The 16409-nt window shown below is 41.4% G+C and overlaps 1 protein-coding gene across 1 annotated transcript in view; it reads right to left on the bottom strand.

Annotated features, from left to right (window-relative positions):
• skib (v-ski avian sarcoma viral oncogene homolog b) overlaps positions 1-16409 on the bottom strand; it is a 34313-nt gene that overhangs the window by 3140 nt on the left and 14764 nt on the right. Inside the window, exons 2-4 of the mRNA XM_067587011.1 lie at positions 878-991; positions 527-630; positions 182-426 (exon numbers count right to left, since the gene is read on the bottom strand). Of these exons, the coding sequence (XP_067443112.1) occupies positions 182-426; positions 527-630; positions 878-991 (463 nt within the window). The remainder of the gene's footprint in view (positions 1-181; positions 427-526; positions 631-877; positions 992-16409) is intronic.

Here is a 16409-nt window from a genome sequence, read left to right as displayed (position 1 = left end):
CAGGTGGCGCAGTTGCATAGTAATCACAGTGAACCAGCTCTGCTATGGCTCATTTCCAGTGAGACTTGTTTAATAAAAGTTGCAATAGTCAAATTGTTGTTTTATATAGATGGACTCTTATAATGTTCAACTTTTCAGTCTCTCTGATTATTCCAAACTCCAGATGATGGGTGGTACTTACAATCGTCACAGTCATCCACATCAATCTCTCCATCTGTGTCCATGTCGTCAGTTCCGTTGGCGATACTGGAAGGGGCAAGTTTTGCTGCAGGTTGTGCATCACCATTATGCAGCTCCTGCGGTGGCCTGGAAATGGCTGCAGGTCCCCTGCCAGGAGCGTGGCTGTCCCTGGGATGGACCAGAGGGGTCAGGGGAGCTAGTGTCAGATTGGGAGCTGCCAAAGTCTCCTGACTTTTTGAGTAGGACCTGTGGAGGCGATACAGGTATATTTAAAGCATTTCATTGGTTTTAAGCTTGATTTAACAGATATTCTATCTTTAAAACCAAAACTATCATGATGACTCACCTCTCAACCTCATTTTGAGTAGCTGGTTTCTCTTTTTCTGCTGCTTTAGGAGACCATGGGCGGAAAGCAGAGGGCCTCTGTTTCAGCTGGACCTGTTTCAGATCCTGGAACAACAAACAAAACAACAAGCTTGGATAAACTCACAGTAAACTACCACTAGAACATTTAATCAGCCATGACGAACACACTCAAAGGCCCCTCTTCATTTAACAAGTCGAATGACGAGAGGTCATACATAGATGATAATGTGATGATTCAAAAGGACAACAGCTTTTACGTCACCCCTTTGACCTTTGAGCTTAACAGCAAATCCTGTTTCACACCAGCAACATGTACACAAAGCGTACAAACCTTGTGTGCAGACTTTGACAGTGATTGTAACCAGTCAGGTTTCCTGTCTTTTTCAGCTGATGGGGATTGTAGTTTGTCGAATTTGGACCTCTTGGCCGGGATGGGGCTGGGAGACTGGGGAGAGAAGAGAGAGAGAATAGATGGTTAATCATCATGATCCTCCCAGTGATAAAGTGCAGATATTACATCATGGAGTACAGTGGATATTTCAAGAGCCCACAAATTCTAAAAATGTAACTGTATGACTGTTACTGGTGTTATTCATAAGCAACACACAGATTTGTCAGAACTAGACAACAAAACTCAGTCTTACAGTAAAAAAACAGGTAGTCACAGAAAAGAAGAAAACTACATGTCGACCTGAGCTCACCATGTATGCATGTTTGTTTGTGTGTTTGTGTATGTGTGTGTGTGTGTGTGTGTGTGTGTGTGTGTGTGTGTGTGTGTGTATGTGCAGGGCTTTGAGCTGAGCTGAGCAGACACTCAAGCTGGTCTGGCTGGCAGCCAGTAGGGCTACATTGCTCCCTGCCAGGCAGAAGAGGCGCCGTCAGGTGGAGCAGATCGACTCCCCGAACCACAGAAATATTGCAATATAGAGACAGAGGCAGACAGCGAAGGAGACAAATTAAAGTAATTGCACTCAGATCTGACAGACGATTGAGGTGAAGTGTTCCGAAAGAGTTGCATATTAACACACGGCTACAGAGTCATGCAACATTTAAGAGAGACTGAACTTGGAGAACCTGCAGCCTGCAGTCTTGTTAAGTGCCACAAAATACTGAATCTATATTGTATGTCTGTGTGTGTGTGGTGAGCTGCGAGACTATGTGTTGAGATAGCTAACCTCCTCAGCTATCTCCAGCTATCTCAGACAGAGGATATGTTTACCGAGGCAGGCGCAGAGGCCAGCACAGACCTGCCTGCTGCTCTCTTACTCACTACTATGACATTCTGCCTCCAGGAAAGACAAACACTCCCATCCTCTCGTCTGCATGTGCGATTCAAGACAAATGATTACTCTGTCTTCCCTCAAAATCCTCAATGGAAATCACTCCTGCGGGGTTGCGTGTAGTTGTGAAACCTTAATTGTTGCTCGCTGTAATCACCTCAAGATGGAAATTAATGACAAACCTCATTTAGCATTAAGCGAGAAACCCTGCTTGTAATGAATCACGTCTCACAGTTTTTCCATACGAAACCAGACGCTCTGTATATGTGTGTGTGTGTGTGCATGTACATGCAGCTGTGAGTAGGTCGGAACACGTGTGGAGGTTGGTGGGTGCGAGTGTAGACATGCATATGTGCGTGTGGGAGGGTATGCGTGTGTAGGAGTGTGTGTGTGTGTGTCTGGTACAGTTTGCTCAAGGGTGGAGGTGTTAGTCAGGTCTGGCACCGCATACCTGAACAACAGATACTGAAGTCTGATGTAACACTGAAACAAAATTATTCAACTGAGAGAAAAATAATTGATAAGAGTTTTAATAAATGTTTCAATTTAAGTTATTTATGAAGTGAAAACTTATAACTATGTGCTGGTTCACGCTTCTCAAAAGTTAGGATTTGCTGTTTGTTTCTGTTTTATATCATATGAAATTAAATATCCTTGGGTTTTAGGCGATTGGTTAAACATCACCTTTTGCTCTCAGAAATGGTGATTAGCATTTTTAAAACTATTTTTTGATATTTTATAGACTAATCTATATCTATATATACCTCCAGACCCCTCAGATCTACTGGCCAATCACTGCTCTTCATTCCACGTTTTTCAAAACACTCGAAGACGTGTTGTGCTCTCTTTGAATAAAAGCATTTTCCATTGTTGCCCTTAAACATTCAAACATCTTCCCTCCTCCACTAGTATCTTTAAAACATGTCTTAAGACTCATCTCTTTTCTTTGGTTATATTTTGATAGTCATTATGAAAGCATAATTGATCTGGTTTTTTTTTTATTATTTATTAATTCTCTGTGCAGTAAGCCTATAATGTTTTAGACTTTTGTCCATAATTATTGATTTTCATCATTATTTTTCATATATTCATCTGATAGTACTTTGGTGAACTTTTTTGCTTTTAAATGTGTTCTATAAATAAATTGACTTGACTAAAAAAATCAAAATTCTTAAAAGCTTAATTAATAACTAAAATAATAGTTTCAGCTCTAGTCTGCTATATTAAAAACAACACTTCTCATTTCTAGTGCGCCTCTTCATACCGTCATTTTTTTTTTTTGCTTCATGAGATCTACCTACGTGACATGTTTGTCTGGACACTCCCCTCATGTCGCTCTGACTCACATATGTCTCCTCTACCTGTCTAACCAGTCACCACATTACACACACACAGTCACACACACACACACACACATACACACACACACACACACACAAGTGCAGCGTTTAGTTTTTGCTACTGTAGGTTAATTTTTTTAACCCAGACCTCCCACTGACTGTGTCCCGCCGCCGTGGCTCAGCAATGGTGACTCGACCCCTCACCTGCCTGATTCAAGGCCAGTGGTTTCCTAAGAACTGCTGCCCTGGTGTAATCAGAGTCTGTAATTACTGACGTGACTGTTGTTTTCCCGACAAAGGATGTCTGCCTGTCTGGTACTATTTCTACCCTGAGGTTTGCAGCTCCAGGAAGGCTATGAGCGCTAGACATAATAGAGTCAGAAAACAGACACTCCCAGACACCACAAGGGACCTGCTGGCTAAATCTGACACTGACCTCACAGGAGAGCAGCCGCACAGGCTTTACTCACCACCACATCATAGACATAGCATGGCCACGGAGTCATAACACCCTCCTCGCACATCCTACTGCCTAGCAGGTCCCACTGAGCCAGATGATAGGACATCCCTCCCTCCCTCTCCCTCTCTTTCTCTCTCTCCCTCCCTCTCCCTCTCTCTCTCTCGCTCTCTCTCGCTGGTAAGAGAGGGAGACTTCCTCTGAGGAGTTTGCTTTGGCCAAGTCCCCTGTGGGAACTGAGTCTTGAGTGGGAGGGGAGTGGGCCAGGGGAGCGGGACCACAGAGGAAGCACTGAGCTGAAGGAATGTATACTTGAAGGCCAAGTACAGCCTCCCCTTTAAGACTCCATTCAAGCATTGCCCTTTTCAACTCGCTATTGTATGATATTTCTTTGAGGCGCTGTAATGAGGGAGCGTTTCAAAGCAAACCTGTAGGCTAAACAGGGTCTAATAGCAGCAGGGCAAGAGTAGACATGCTTTATTTTTTAATTAGTACCATATAATGGCATGGTAATACCGGGATAAGCCTCAGCTATTTTCATGCTGGCATGGCAGATAATCACAGACACACAACACATTGCAAACATATCAATATCTATTCTAACGGCGGAGAGTTTGACCTGCTTGAAGAATAATTTGTCGATGTCGTGCTAACTGGAGCGCGATGGGGATTGAACTGTTATTTCACTTGAATATGGAGCTAATCAACACTATTTGTTTATTGATCTCTGGTGTAGTAATTCTACGACCAAACCAGCTGTGGCATGGACTGGTGTGTAAAAAAGTCTAACCTTAATATCTTGAACTTGGTTAGCAAGCTTCATTAGCAAAGACAATGCCACAGTGATTGGTGGTTAAAGAGTCAGTCCACAAAAATAAGAAAATAACATTTTATGCAGATAGTTTTGGTTTTATTTGCCCAGGTTTTGATATCTGTCTCTGTGATGTATGCTTTCCCCCTGTACAAAGGAGTTAAATAAATTGGATTTCTTTTTTTTTACAGTAATAAGTCAGATAGGGCAAGAAGCATGAACAATCAGACAGGTTGTGAAAAAGCCAGAAGTTTAGCTAAACCAATTTATTTGGAGGTAGAACTCAAAGTGAGGGCACGGGAAATGTTGGTAATAATCCTTCATTGCACAGGAAAACTGCACGAGTATAGTAGGTCAAAGTTGAAACAAGTTGAACAAAGTAAATATGTGACGGATGTTTGGATACTAATTTTGTTGTTCACTTTTGTTTTCTCTTCTAAATAAGCTTGACTAACCTGTTGGTTTCTTTAGAACCTGTCTGATTGTCTGACTGCTCATGAATCTTGTCTCGCCAAACCCGCTGTGCTCTCAGATTTCAGCAAAAAACTGGAGTACAAATTTATTTTTATACATAATATTATATATTACTATAGGAATGAGCCAAAGCTACAAAAATAATTGTAATTATCCTTTAACATATTAACAGAATATTTTTGGAAAATAAGCTTATTTGCTTTCTTGCTGAGAGATAGATGAGAGGATCAATACCACATGTTAATAGGATAAATATGAAGCTATAGCCAGCAGTCAGTTAGCTTAGCTTAGTTTAGCACCTCTGAAGCTCAGCAATGAATAGCCTACATGTCTATTGTGTACCTGGATGTGCTGGACTATATTTCTGGGCTGGAACTTCCAGGAGGTGTTGGTAGGCAGATTTTGTTAACTTTAAACAGAGCAGGCCGTAGCTTCATATTTACTGTATAAACATGAGAGTGGTGTTGATCTACTCGTCTAACTGCTGGCAAGAAAGTGAATATTTCTCAAAATGTCCAACCGTTCCTTTAATATCTTAATGACCCTTTATGTAATCTTGACATGACATTTTCATGTCTTTCTCACGGGGAAGCCAATGATGGCAGGCTAAAATCGAAACCTCTAGCATCTGTTGTGGTGGCGCTAAAAAAACTCAAATGAAATTAGCGAGGAACAAAACATGGAGCAGCACTCATCTGGTGAGACAAAAATAGTCTCCCCAGCTGAACTTCCTCAGGCAACAGTCATACAATACCGACGCATGCTGCATGATAGCATGGCATTAAGAAAAGTGCACAGCAACAAGACACAACAGTTTCAGATTACGGCCTCCTTTCCCCTCCTAAACCCCTGAATGTAATCCCCAGATCGACATGTGCTTAGTGGGGCGCTGTCTCACTCAAGGGCACACCAACTGGCACGGCTCGCTCGGGTAACGGCCTTAGTTGGAAGTGAGAGAATACTAGTTTGAGTAATCTGATCCCTGTAGTGGTGTGGATGGTCACAGGGATGCCTTGAGCTTTCTATTCAACTCTCGCTCTGCATAAATTGTACGACAGTCCGTTGATTTATATAAAGCCTTGTGGTCACCTCGTAACAGCTGGGGGGAAATTACTGGTGTCTGCCCAGAATATCCCTGAAACTTCATCCCTACTCCAAACAGATACGGCACAAGCTCCCATTTCCCCTCTCTAAATCTTAGCTTAATTTATCAATTTGCTCTGTCTCTGCTGTGTCCAGGTCCTCATCATGCTGCTGCTGTTCATTTTAAGGTATATTATTTATGTAGCTGAACTGAGCCATGACAGTATGGACATACAAAGAGAGCTGCAGGGCTTGACATAAGGTCGGCATTACAGTAAAGCTTATTGGATTGTCCTAATTGTCTTTGGGATTGAGACTTGATGAGGCGGACCCAGGATGAGCTGCTGTTCCTAAAGGTGGAAAATATCTCATCGGGTCCATACAGCTTGACACATATAGCTTCGAGGCAGGAGAACAGTGTTAAAGCAGTGTTCTGCATGTGTCAACCATTCATAAGTGAGCTGTGTGTGGAAAATTAATACTACGCAAGATCTACTGACCCCTGAGGATCCAGTTAGGGTCATTCCTCAGAACAGTCTTCATATATGTTTGCTCTTTGTTTCTGTTTCTCCATATTGTCATTTTACTACAGCTTCTTCTCTCTACTTCATATACACATATTGGATCCTTCCTCTGTTGTTCTTCCTGAGGTTTCTATGTGTATTTATTTTTAATTTTTTGTGGGTTTCTTCCTCATCCAAGGTCTAAAGATATACTGTAGTGTTGTGTTTCACTGCATGTTCTACAGACTGTGATGTTGAGCTATAAAAACAAACTAACTTAACTTTAAACCTGCAATTACTGATTTTTGGCCACTTGGGGGCAGTGGAAACAAGCCATAAACAAAACACTGACATATTATTATGTTTTAAGTGGATAAGAGGAACTCGTTAGCATACAGAGCAACATTAGCTTTAATTTGATTAATATAAGTCCAATATTAACTCTCCTTTTAGGTATGTTTTTGTCTCCACTCATCACTTGAGGGAAATATCTGGCTCTTTAGCTGCTAAATGCTCCACTAAATTCACCAGCTAGTGGCTAACTTTTATGTCAGTAACACACAGTCAGTTTTTGGATCCAGAAATGACATTACTGTATGATAGTGGTGAGAGTGAACCAAAACAAAGAGCTTAAAGATGCTATAAAGCTCCGTAGAGCTGAGGGGAACTGTAGAGTCGGCAATAATTCTGTAAGGTGGGTTCGTCACTACCAGCTACTCACACTACTTATTTGGTCCATCATTATATAAAAATGTGGATTATCGTCATTTTAACACTAAGAAAATATCTTTCTCATCAAGTTATTTCTATTTGTAATAGAGTCCTTAACCCCTAAAATGAGTGAACATATCTGCCAGTTATATATTTCCAATTAAAATCACATTGTTTTAATGGATTATTTAAAGTGGAATTTCATTTTCTTGATCTTAATGCTGAACCTTGCTCCAAGATAGAGACCTGATTTATGGAAAATTAATGAAAAAAGCTGTTTTTAGGGCTCTGCAATAAGGTGGAGAAGATTTTTGGCAGTGGAGAAATACTGTTTATGTATTATTTGGGGTTTAATTTGCTTCATTAAATGCAATCATACAATGCACACAGATGTGAATCAAAACTAAGACACACTGTATTCTCTTTAATCTTTTGATGACATGTCTAATTCTGGTTTTCATTGTGAAAAAAAATGTTCTGAATACAATGAACTGCCTGTGTGTGCAAAAAGATCACCTGACTGGTGACAGCAAACAAAAAGAAAGATTACTGTACTATTGCTCGGTGAGAAATGAATTCCAGTTCAGGTCCAAACATGGCAACCATAACAACAGGACCTGCCTGCCTCTGTTACAGTATGTATACAGTGGTGTCAAAATCACTCTCGCTTTCAGAGGATGACCTCACAGTAAAAAGGGATCATGAGTTATTTCAACAGACGGGGGCGACCCTAAACTAAAAGACATGAAATAGATATCGCTGCAGATTATACATTATTAGCATGAGCATGTTTGGTATGGTTGTGAGACAAAGTTATCTTAGGAAATGAAACGTGCTCTGTGACTGGTGTATTTATAGATGCACATAGCGCCAAATTCAGCAGATAGTTGTCTGGGCCCCCCCGCTGTACTATTGGAACAAGAGAATTAAACATCAGACCACATGATCTGAAGGAAGACACAAGACTGTATCTGCAAACCAATAAGGCAGACACACACACACACACACACACACACACTCCTGCACATTCACTGGGACATACCACACGTACACACACACATACACAATGCCTTTATGCTTCTATTCACATTTAGCACACTCATAACGTAGGAGCAGCTGCAGTGCTAACCAGGAGGCCGGAGGGGATAGAGGTTAACGAGAAAGACAGAGAAAGAGGAAGCTGACCTACGCTTATTGAATTCAGTGCTCATAAAGACCAAAATGAATTCTGACTTGAAGTCTATTCACGCAACTTTCAGGAACATCATGAATAAAAGAAGAAAGAGTGTCTGAGAACTCGCGAGGAAATTAGATTTATAAGCCAATTACTACTTTGGTTTTGGTTGATTCTGGGTATAAAACGTCTCACTGTAATTGAGTAGAGTGATTTGTTTCAGGTGGAGAGCCAAACAAATTAAATATTTGGAGTCATGTAAATGCTACTGATATTTTTCATTTCTATTCAACAGGATCCAAGAAAGAGCTCTGACCAGGTAGCTTTAGCTGCAACATCACTAGAATACACAGTGGTAAATAAGATTGCCCACGTGCTCTTGAATTCAGTTTAGTGAAAGCTATGAAAGAGTCTTTTGTTGGTTAAACTCAAATGGTTTCCAGATAGGCTGACTGAGTGCTTCTCACACTTAAAATACAGAAACTCTCAATGCAATCTAGCTGCTTTTACTGTTATTTCGAAATTACAAACCGAAAACATTTTTTCATAATTTCATCAAGTCTCCTGCAGCAGTATTGCAGAAATTTGACAGAGTTTTCTCTGGCTGTATCCTGACTTTTATGCATGTGTGCATGCCTTCACAGAACCTGATCTCTGTTGTGCAGCAGTGCCAACGCCATCTTTGCCATGCAAGCTTAATCCCTTGGCTTTACACTGACTCTCATCTGCCGGTGGTGCATCTGTGTATTTAAATTATCTGTAACCTTACATTCACTTAATATAATAATTTAGGACATAATTATAATGCACAGTTTAAACTGCTTTGTCATACTCTGTCATTCAACACTGTAAAAACCAGATACCAGATAAAAAGCTTCTGCACAAACTCTGATGAGCAATGCCAACATTTATAGTACCATCAACTACACTGTAAACAATACAGTTTTGATTCAATAACTCTTATCTTGGACATCCGTTAATGATTTGTTGTTATAGAGGAACAAGGAAGTGATTTATTAAATCTACTGCACTGTTTGCCTTGATGAGATTACAGTGAATATCTGACAAAGGTTTTTTTTTTTAATTTTTATTTTGGTTTGATGTTTGTAATAATGTCAGAAATGTAACTGAATCTCAACATGGGATTTTTTTTTTTTTGCAAGAAGTGGAACAAGCTTCAGAGTTTCAATACATTACAACTACAAAATATCTGTGTCTATTAATAGATTTCTTTTAAAGGGCTCTCCAGTGATTTAGTATTGCACATCCATAAAGTTGGGGGACATGTACAAGACAGATTACTGAAAAAAAAAGAGTCATACTTCATAGATGCTGGATCCTACATTTCCCATGATGCCACACAATGTCTTTCATTAGAGCCTCCCTGCCTGTAAAAAACCCTCCAGTTTGTAACGCAGGTTTTCTGACAAATAATTCCAATTTTCAAATTCTGACATCATCAGTGTTATTTTCTCAGACCTCAGAAAGCTCCTCCAGAGCCTCTGAAGACATCATACAATTGTTTTTACAGGCTGAGAAGAACTCTCCACTACAAGTAAACTGGTCTTTATGTGTATAATCGGTTGAGTGTTTTTTTAGGACAATTATTTGAAGAACAAAAGTGAAAAATAGGTATTTATGTCTAAATACTGGATAACAGAGTGGTGTAGGTTTGTAATAGCAGAGTAATGACAGAGATGAGAGAAAATCTGTGGTTTCTCACAGATAAACTCTCTCCCTTCCGAGACAGTTGGATGTGTTAACAGACCCATCTTCTTGTCAGAGGTCTGATGTCTCCAGAGTGAAAAACCTTGGGTTGTCACTGATAAGCACATCCCTGCCCGTACGCAGGGAAGTGTTTTGCCGCCATTCTGGCTGTTAGCATGCTCCCCCTCTGCTCTACAACAAAACAGCAAGTCCAGCGTCTGACCGGCTGAGTTTTAATCCTGCATATTAATACTAATACCACGGCAAATAAGGCAGAAAGACGATTAAAATGTCACTGGATAACCTCTCCATAACCCAAACAGTAACAGCTCCAAATACACAGACCATTATATCACTCGCTGTACCTGGTACTGGATGACTCCGCTCCACCTCCCTCGCAGGGCAGATACGGTGAATAAGTTGGGACAGGAGGAGGCCTGGGAGAACGACGGAGGGGAGGGAGAGCAACTGGGGACTGCTAGTTACAACCGACCAGGCTCAGCCGGGGTCTAGACCTCCAGTGTCTGACAAATTGACAGGCCAGATGGACAGTCAGATCTCCATGTTAACAACTGGGGTACAGGGAATAAAACAAACCACCTTCTTCCTTAATGACACTCAGATTCATTTTCTTTTATAACCAAAATGAATCAAAACTCTCTCTTTTTCCATGACCTGTGTGATCCTCACAGGGATTTTTTCTGGCCATCATTTTGCCGTCTTCATGCAATTTTATTAAACTAGACTAGCACTTCAACTAATGAAAATTGCAGAAAATAGTGCAAAATGTAGATCACAATTTGCTGAAGCCCAAGGTCACATCATCAAATACCTTTTATTTGTCTTGCTAACAGTCCAAAACACAAAGTTACTATCACATAAGACAGAGAAAAGTAGTAATTTAGAAGCTGGAACTGGAGAAAGTTTTGCTTGAAAAGTATTAATCATTCTCGTATATATCACATAATACATATGATAATACATGTAATAGCTGCTGATTATTTTTCTCCCAATCACCTAATCAATTAACAGGCTAATTGTTTCAGATCTAACCTAGACCTTGTTTCCTTTTATAGTTTGAGTTATATTGCAGACTAAAATTGACAATGCTGGTGCTTTAAATGATTTAAAGATCCCCTCCAGACATGTTTTACAATGTATATAAAATACTCCACTTTGAATAATAATTTGTGTCTGATATAGATTTTCCCTAAAAAAAAGGTAAAATTATCTCGTTAAAAAAAATTAATAGCATCTCCTCCCTCTCCCTCATTAAAAATGACATAATCTATGAATATGCAAATATATTTCATTTCAAAAGTTTAACTCCTGGACACAAGATGTCTCCTACTTCACTGTAAAGTCCATTCTCGGTGTGTGTGCACTGGAGGCTTCAAGTTTCCACATCACAGTTGTATAAGTTGAACATTGGACCAGAATTGGCCTCTAAACTATTTGTGATGTCACAAATCATGCTTGTAGGCCCGCCCCTTGAGATTGGATTTTCAATAAGCACAGAGAAACTTTTGCCCTTCAGCAGATAAATGTGAAAACAGTTGTCTAGTGTCAAACTCTGTGCGTATATCATTCTGCACAGTGAAGCTCAAACAGTCAACTGTAGGAACAAGAGACAAAACACGATTTGGAGTGGAGGGGGACATTAATTTTAGAAAAATAATCATCAGCACACTAACACACAGCTAATTTCAGCAATAAACAAACCAGCAACAGCCCAGCAACCAATCAGGCATCCAGGGCTGGAAATCTTTTTAAACGGTAAAGCAGCTCACCAGTCAGCTGAGCTGTGGTTTGTGCCGTCGTGCCTGGTAAGCTGAGCCACATGACCACGTGCCCCCTGAGTGGCCAGTTGAGAGGAGGGCAGGTGGCAGGTTTATTTGGAAAGATGAAAATGGGATGAATACCAGAGGTTAAGAGGTGTGAGAGGACGGGACAGGGCAGAGGGGGATTTAGGGGAAGAGGCCATAAAAGCTGTGAGAGGGTGAGGTGAAGTTAGGGTCAGTGCTCACTCAGGGTCCCATGTGATGTCATTTCACCAACACAGAATATGTCCTGAGAACGGCTCGGGAGCTAATTGGTTGAACCAAGGTAATAAATCCTGCTGAAATTTATAGATACCATTCTGGCCATTCTGGTGAACTGCTGCCTCCCTGGTCACCAGGTTAGAAAACCTAATCTCTGCTCCACGACTGTTGTTTCCATTTAAACCAATCAAACAATGACGTGCTATCAAAGTACCAATTTGAGAGTAAATTAATGCTGCAGACACTTGATGTCACTTTTTGTTTAATTAGCTTTGAACTTCAAATTTAGAAATAAGCCAGAAAGCGTAGCATCATTTGCTTTTTTCACCACATCGCTACATAAGGAAGCACAACCAGAGAGCTCTGCTATTTGAAAAGTGCTATGGGTCCAGTCAGATAGACAGGAAACAGGAAGAATAAAATACCTCATATTAAAGAGCAATAAGAAGCCTTGACGTAACTGAGAAAAAAAATACAAGAAAGCCAGTGGGTTTTATAAGCGTTCAACCAATTAACTGTCAACACATTTTCAAAACTACACTGGGAGTATTTGCCTCTGAATATGTTCTGCTCTCTCTGGCAGAGCAACAGTCTGACTCAAATGTGCGAGGGCCTCACAGCGCGAGTATGTGTACACAGTAATATTTGACAGAGATCAAATAGCATTTCACTTGTTTCCACTTGTTCAAGGAATTGTCTGTAAGGGAAATAGGGGATAAAACACCCACAACATCCGTTCCTAAGATCACACATTCCATCCTTAAACACTGGTTTTGTTTCCCTCCTCCGTTCATAGGAAAACATATCTGCTTACAGAAGTAATTAGGTGAGAGGGCTCGAGCCTTGCAGCTTCCATAAAATGAATACGAGCGCTCTAAAATGGAGGGCTGAAAGAGGCGGGCGGTGGACCGCAGCACCTCATGAATTCTGCAATTTGCCGTCTGTTTCTTGACTCTAAAAAATTCTTGGAAATGTCTTTTCCTGAATGATTTTATTGCACAAGAGCCTGTGTTTTTCTCCATGGCAACCACATAACAGTAGAGCCCAACTAAGCTCTGACTCAACAAACAGAACTCCACAAAATACCCATTTCAGCGCCAGGGTTTTCCCCCTCGCCCAGCTTTCCTCCAAACCCTGCCCGAGTCGGCTTTAATACAGAGGCTGGACGAATGATTGCGCTGACCATGAACGAAGACACATGCTGGGATTAATCAGGGCACATATGTGACATCCTACATGAGATATGTGCAGGAAAAAACGGCCTCGCAGGATCCTACTGGGCCTCAGGTGCTGCAAGGGTTCAGGCTTTTTGCGAGCCGGAGCCGTCACAAGTTCGGTACAGTAGGACAGGCAGCAGCTGGGTGCTGTTAACCTGAGGGAGCCTGGTCAGCGAGATGAGCTTGCTTAAAGCAACAGCAGGTTCAGAACAAATACACCGGACAGAGCATTACATAAAAGTCTGTCTCTCTCTTGGTGAGCTGAGCTGTAAGGACGCAGGCGCTTTGTGGCCCTAATGTAGCTGCTAAATGGGAAGGCAGACCAGGGATTAGTGTTGTAGGCAGGCACAGACGTGAGAGGAGGGCATGTGTGTAACTATGTAATCTCCATGGCCTTTACTGGACAGCCAGTCTCTGAGACCAGCAGGTAGGACAAGATGACCTACAAGTGACTAATTACACAAACTAGTGCAAAAAATGTGAACTAGCTTGTCTTGCAATTAACATTTAAACTCTGGAGAAGCTGTTCTTGGTCTGTCAGGTCTTTATTCCTACATTTATGCTTTAAAAAAGTCATATTTTCAAATTCATGACTGTCATTTACTGTGAAGACAAAGTTATTTAAAGGAGACTGTCGTCCTCCCACCACCTGTCCTTGAATCATATTCATCACTTAGCACGCCAGGAGAGGATTTAGTTCGCTGCTTTCTCATTGGTGAACCGTCAACCTTCTTGTCTTGACTAGTTAAGGCCATTCCTAAGAAAACAGGACATGTCTGCTAAACTGTAACTTAAGACAACAGTGAGCTAGGTCGGAGTTTCAGCTGCTGTCGAGCAGCTGTAAGGCTATTAGCATGTGTGGTTGCTCTCAGTCTTACAAGGCTTTCAGAGGCTTCGCCCTTGCAAAAACACAGAATCAAACAAAATTATCCTTTATTTGTTGCATATAAGGTCATTGCAAAGGGGCATGGTAGGCTGCCAATTTTTCTCTTTGCCTCTCCAGCACTCCCCGTCTACCTCGTAGTGAACACAGAGGAGTATGCCACAGGGAGGGGAGGCCCTACACAGGAACTCAATAATAACTTTCAGCAGTCTAGCCAGGAGGCTGGAAGCCCAGACTGTGGCTGTTCCCTCCTGTCCTCATTCCTCCCTCCGCACAGCCCCACGCTCCTCCCTTCACCCCCCTCCTCCTCCTGGCCTGTGTCTGCTCCACAGGACTGATGCATTCTGCAGACAGGCCAGCGCTCTTAAAGAGACACAGGCCACATTTTTATCCCCTGAATCACTGCAGTGGACGGAACCACTAAGCAAGAGCAGAGTCCCTCATTTCCAGCCTCTCAATCAAGGGCCAGTGCTTTATTTCACTCCTTTTCTTAGTGCTCGAGACTCTGACATGACGCAAAATGTGAGTGAATAAACAGGCCGAAGTATGTTAAGAGTCTCTCAGTGAATCTCCGGCTGGATTCTTTCATTGCGGCTGCTTTTGAAGGTGCCTTTGATGCTTTCTTTAAAGTTTGTCAAGTGCAATCAAATGTCTTGGCAATGGAAGTATATTTAACGGCATTGTCATGATAATTTTTGGAGAAACTCCAATAAACCCAATAATAAGGACTTTGGAACAACAGTGCCACCACTGTGTGTGCTGCTATATAAATTGCCTCTGGTGTTAGACTAGATTACACTGTGGTGTCTGCTCCAGAGCGTACCATTGAGACACATAGCATCGGTTTTAGCTCAGCATCAACTCCTGCTCCATTAATTTGCATCAGTCAACCTAAAAAGCCAAAAAGTTGCTCTCCATGTGTAAAATGCTGCTGAAAAATATACAAGTGAGGAGACCACATGCTACATGCAAAAACTCTCTAATTGTATTAGTTTTATTGTTTTGTCTTAATGAGAGAAAATCCCGACTGTACATTTTTTATTCCTCCCATCATATGAGTTGAACAGAGCATAAGCCGCCTAAACAGTGTGTGGCTGAGCAGAGCCATGTTGAGCTCCATACCACAGCAAGGAAACGATTAAAAATTTAATAGAGTTGAGTGACACAGAAACCTACAAGGGCGTGCCTGCCAAACACGCTCTCATTCTTTTGCTGTCAGCACTTTTCTTCTCTTCATATATGAACTGTGTTAAGTGGGAGAGGGTCTGAAAACCCGACCCCTGACTGGCTAGAGAAAGAGGTCAATAAAGCTAATTTATATAACAAACACATTTACTATTATTTTTTTAATGAGAGAGTTCGTATTGGAAACAAATATATGTACACACAATAACAAAGTAGATAACATAGCTCCATAACCTTCTAATACCTAAATATCTCAAAGAGGCTAAAGGGTTAACACATCTTAGCTGCAGCATAACAAAAGATGAAATCTCTATGGGAGGTATCAGTGCCAGAGTCAGCAAAGCAGCACAGTCTTCTGCAATGATAACCCCATTCTGGAAAACCTATAAGCCGAGCATCCAGCTTCAGATGGACCAGGCAGCTCCGGCTCCGGCTCTTAAAACTGGGGAAGAAATCTTCCAGCAGAACATAACTGAGACTCTCAGGAGTGTCTTCATCACAGAAATCTCCATGAGAATCTCACTGGCCTCAAATTCCAGTATTTTCATGGCTTAACGCTGCTGTTATTCCCACTTAAGTCAGATGTGCAAACAAAATAAAGCCACCTGACTATTAAGACTGTCTCTAGACGAAGAGAGAGCCTGGGTCTGTAGTCGCACAAAACAACTTACTGTTTGTTACTCTGTGGTGTGCAGAGTGCTTTGAGAGGGTGACGCATACCCAAACAACACCAAGCCATTGAATCACCAGTGTTTACGCAGCCACATAATTCTGCACCATCTGTAGGACTCAGGTCTCATCTTCTGCATAACATAACAAGCTGACGACGATGCAACAACAAGGGGACTCGTTGCTACACTGAGCTACAGTTTTCTGAAACACTTATAAATATAGCAAGCTCATTGAATCAATATATTTTTATTCACGGCAGCAGTAACAGCTTCACAGAGACGTTCTCTCCTTTGCCCTCGAACTTTGAACCAACCGTCACCTCCT

Source organism: Thunnus thynnus, chromosome 4 (genome assembly GCF_963924715.1).
Source record: "Thunnus thynnus chromosome 4, fThuThy2.1, whole genome shotgun sequence".
NCBI lineage: Eukaryota > Metazoa > Chordata > Actinopteri > Scombriformes > Scombridae > Thunnus > Thunnus thynnus.
Note: the sequence above shows the minus strand (reverse complement) of the source record. Positions and strands in the feature narration are given on the sequence as shown.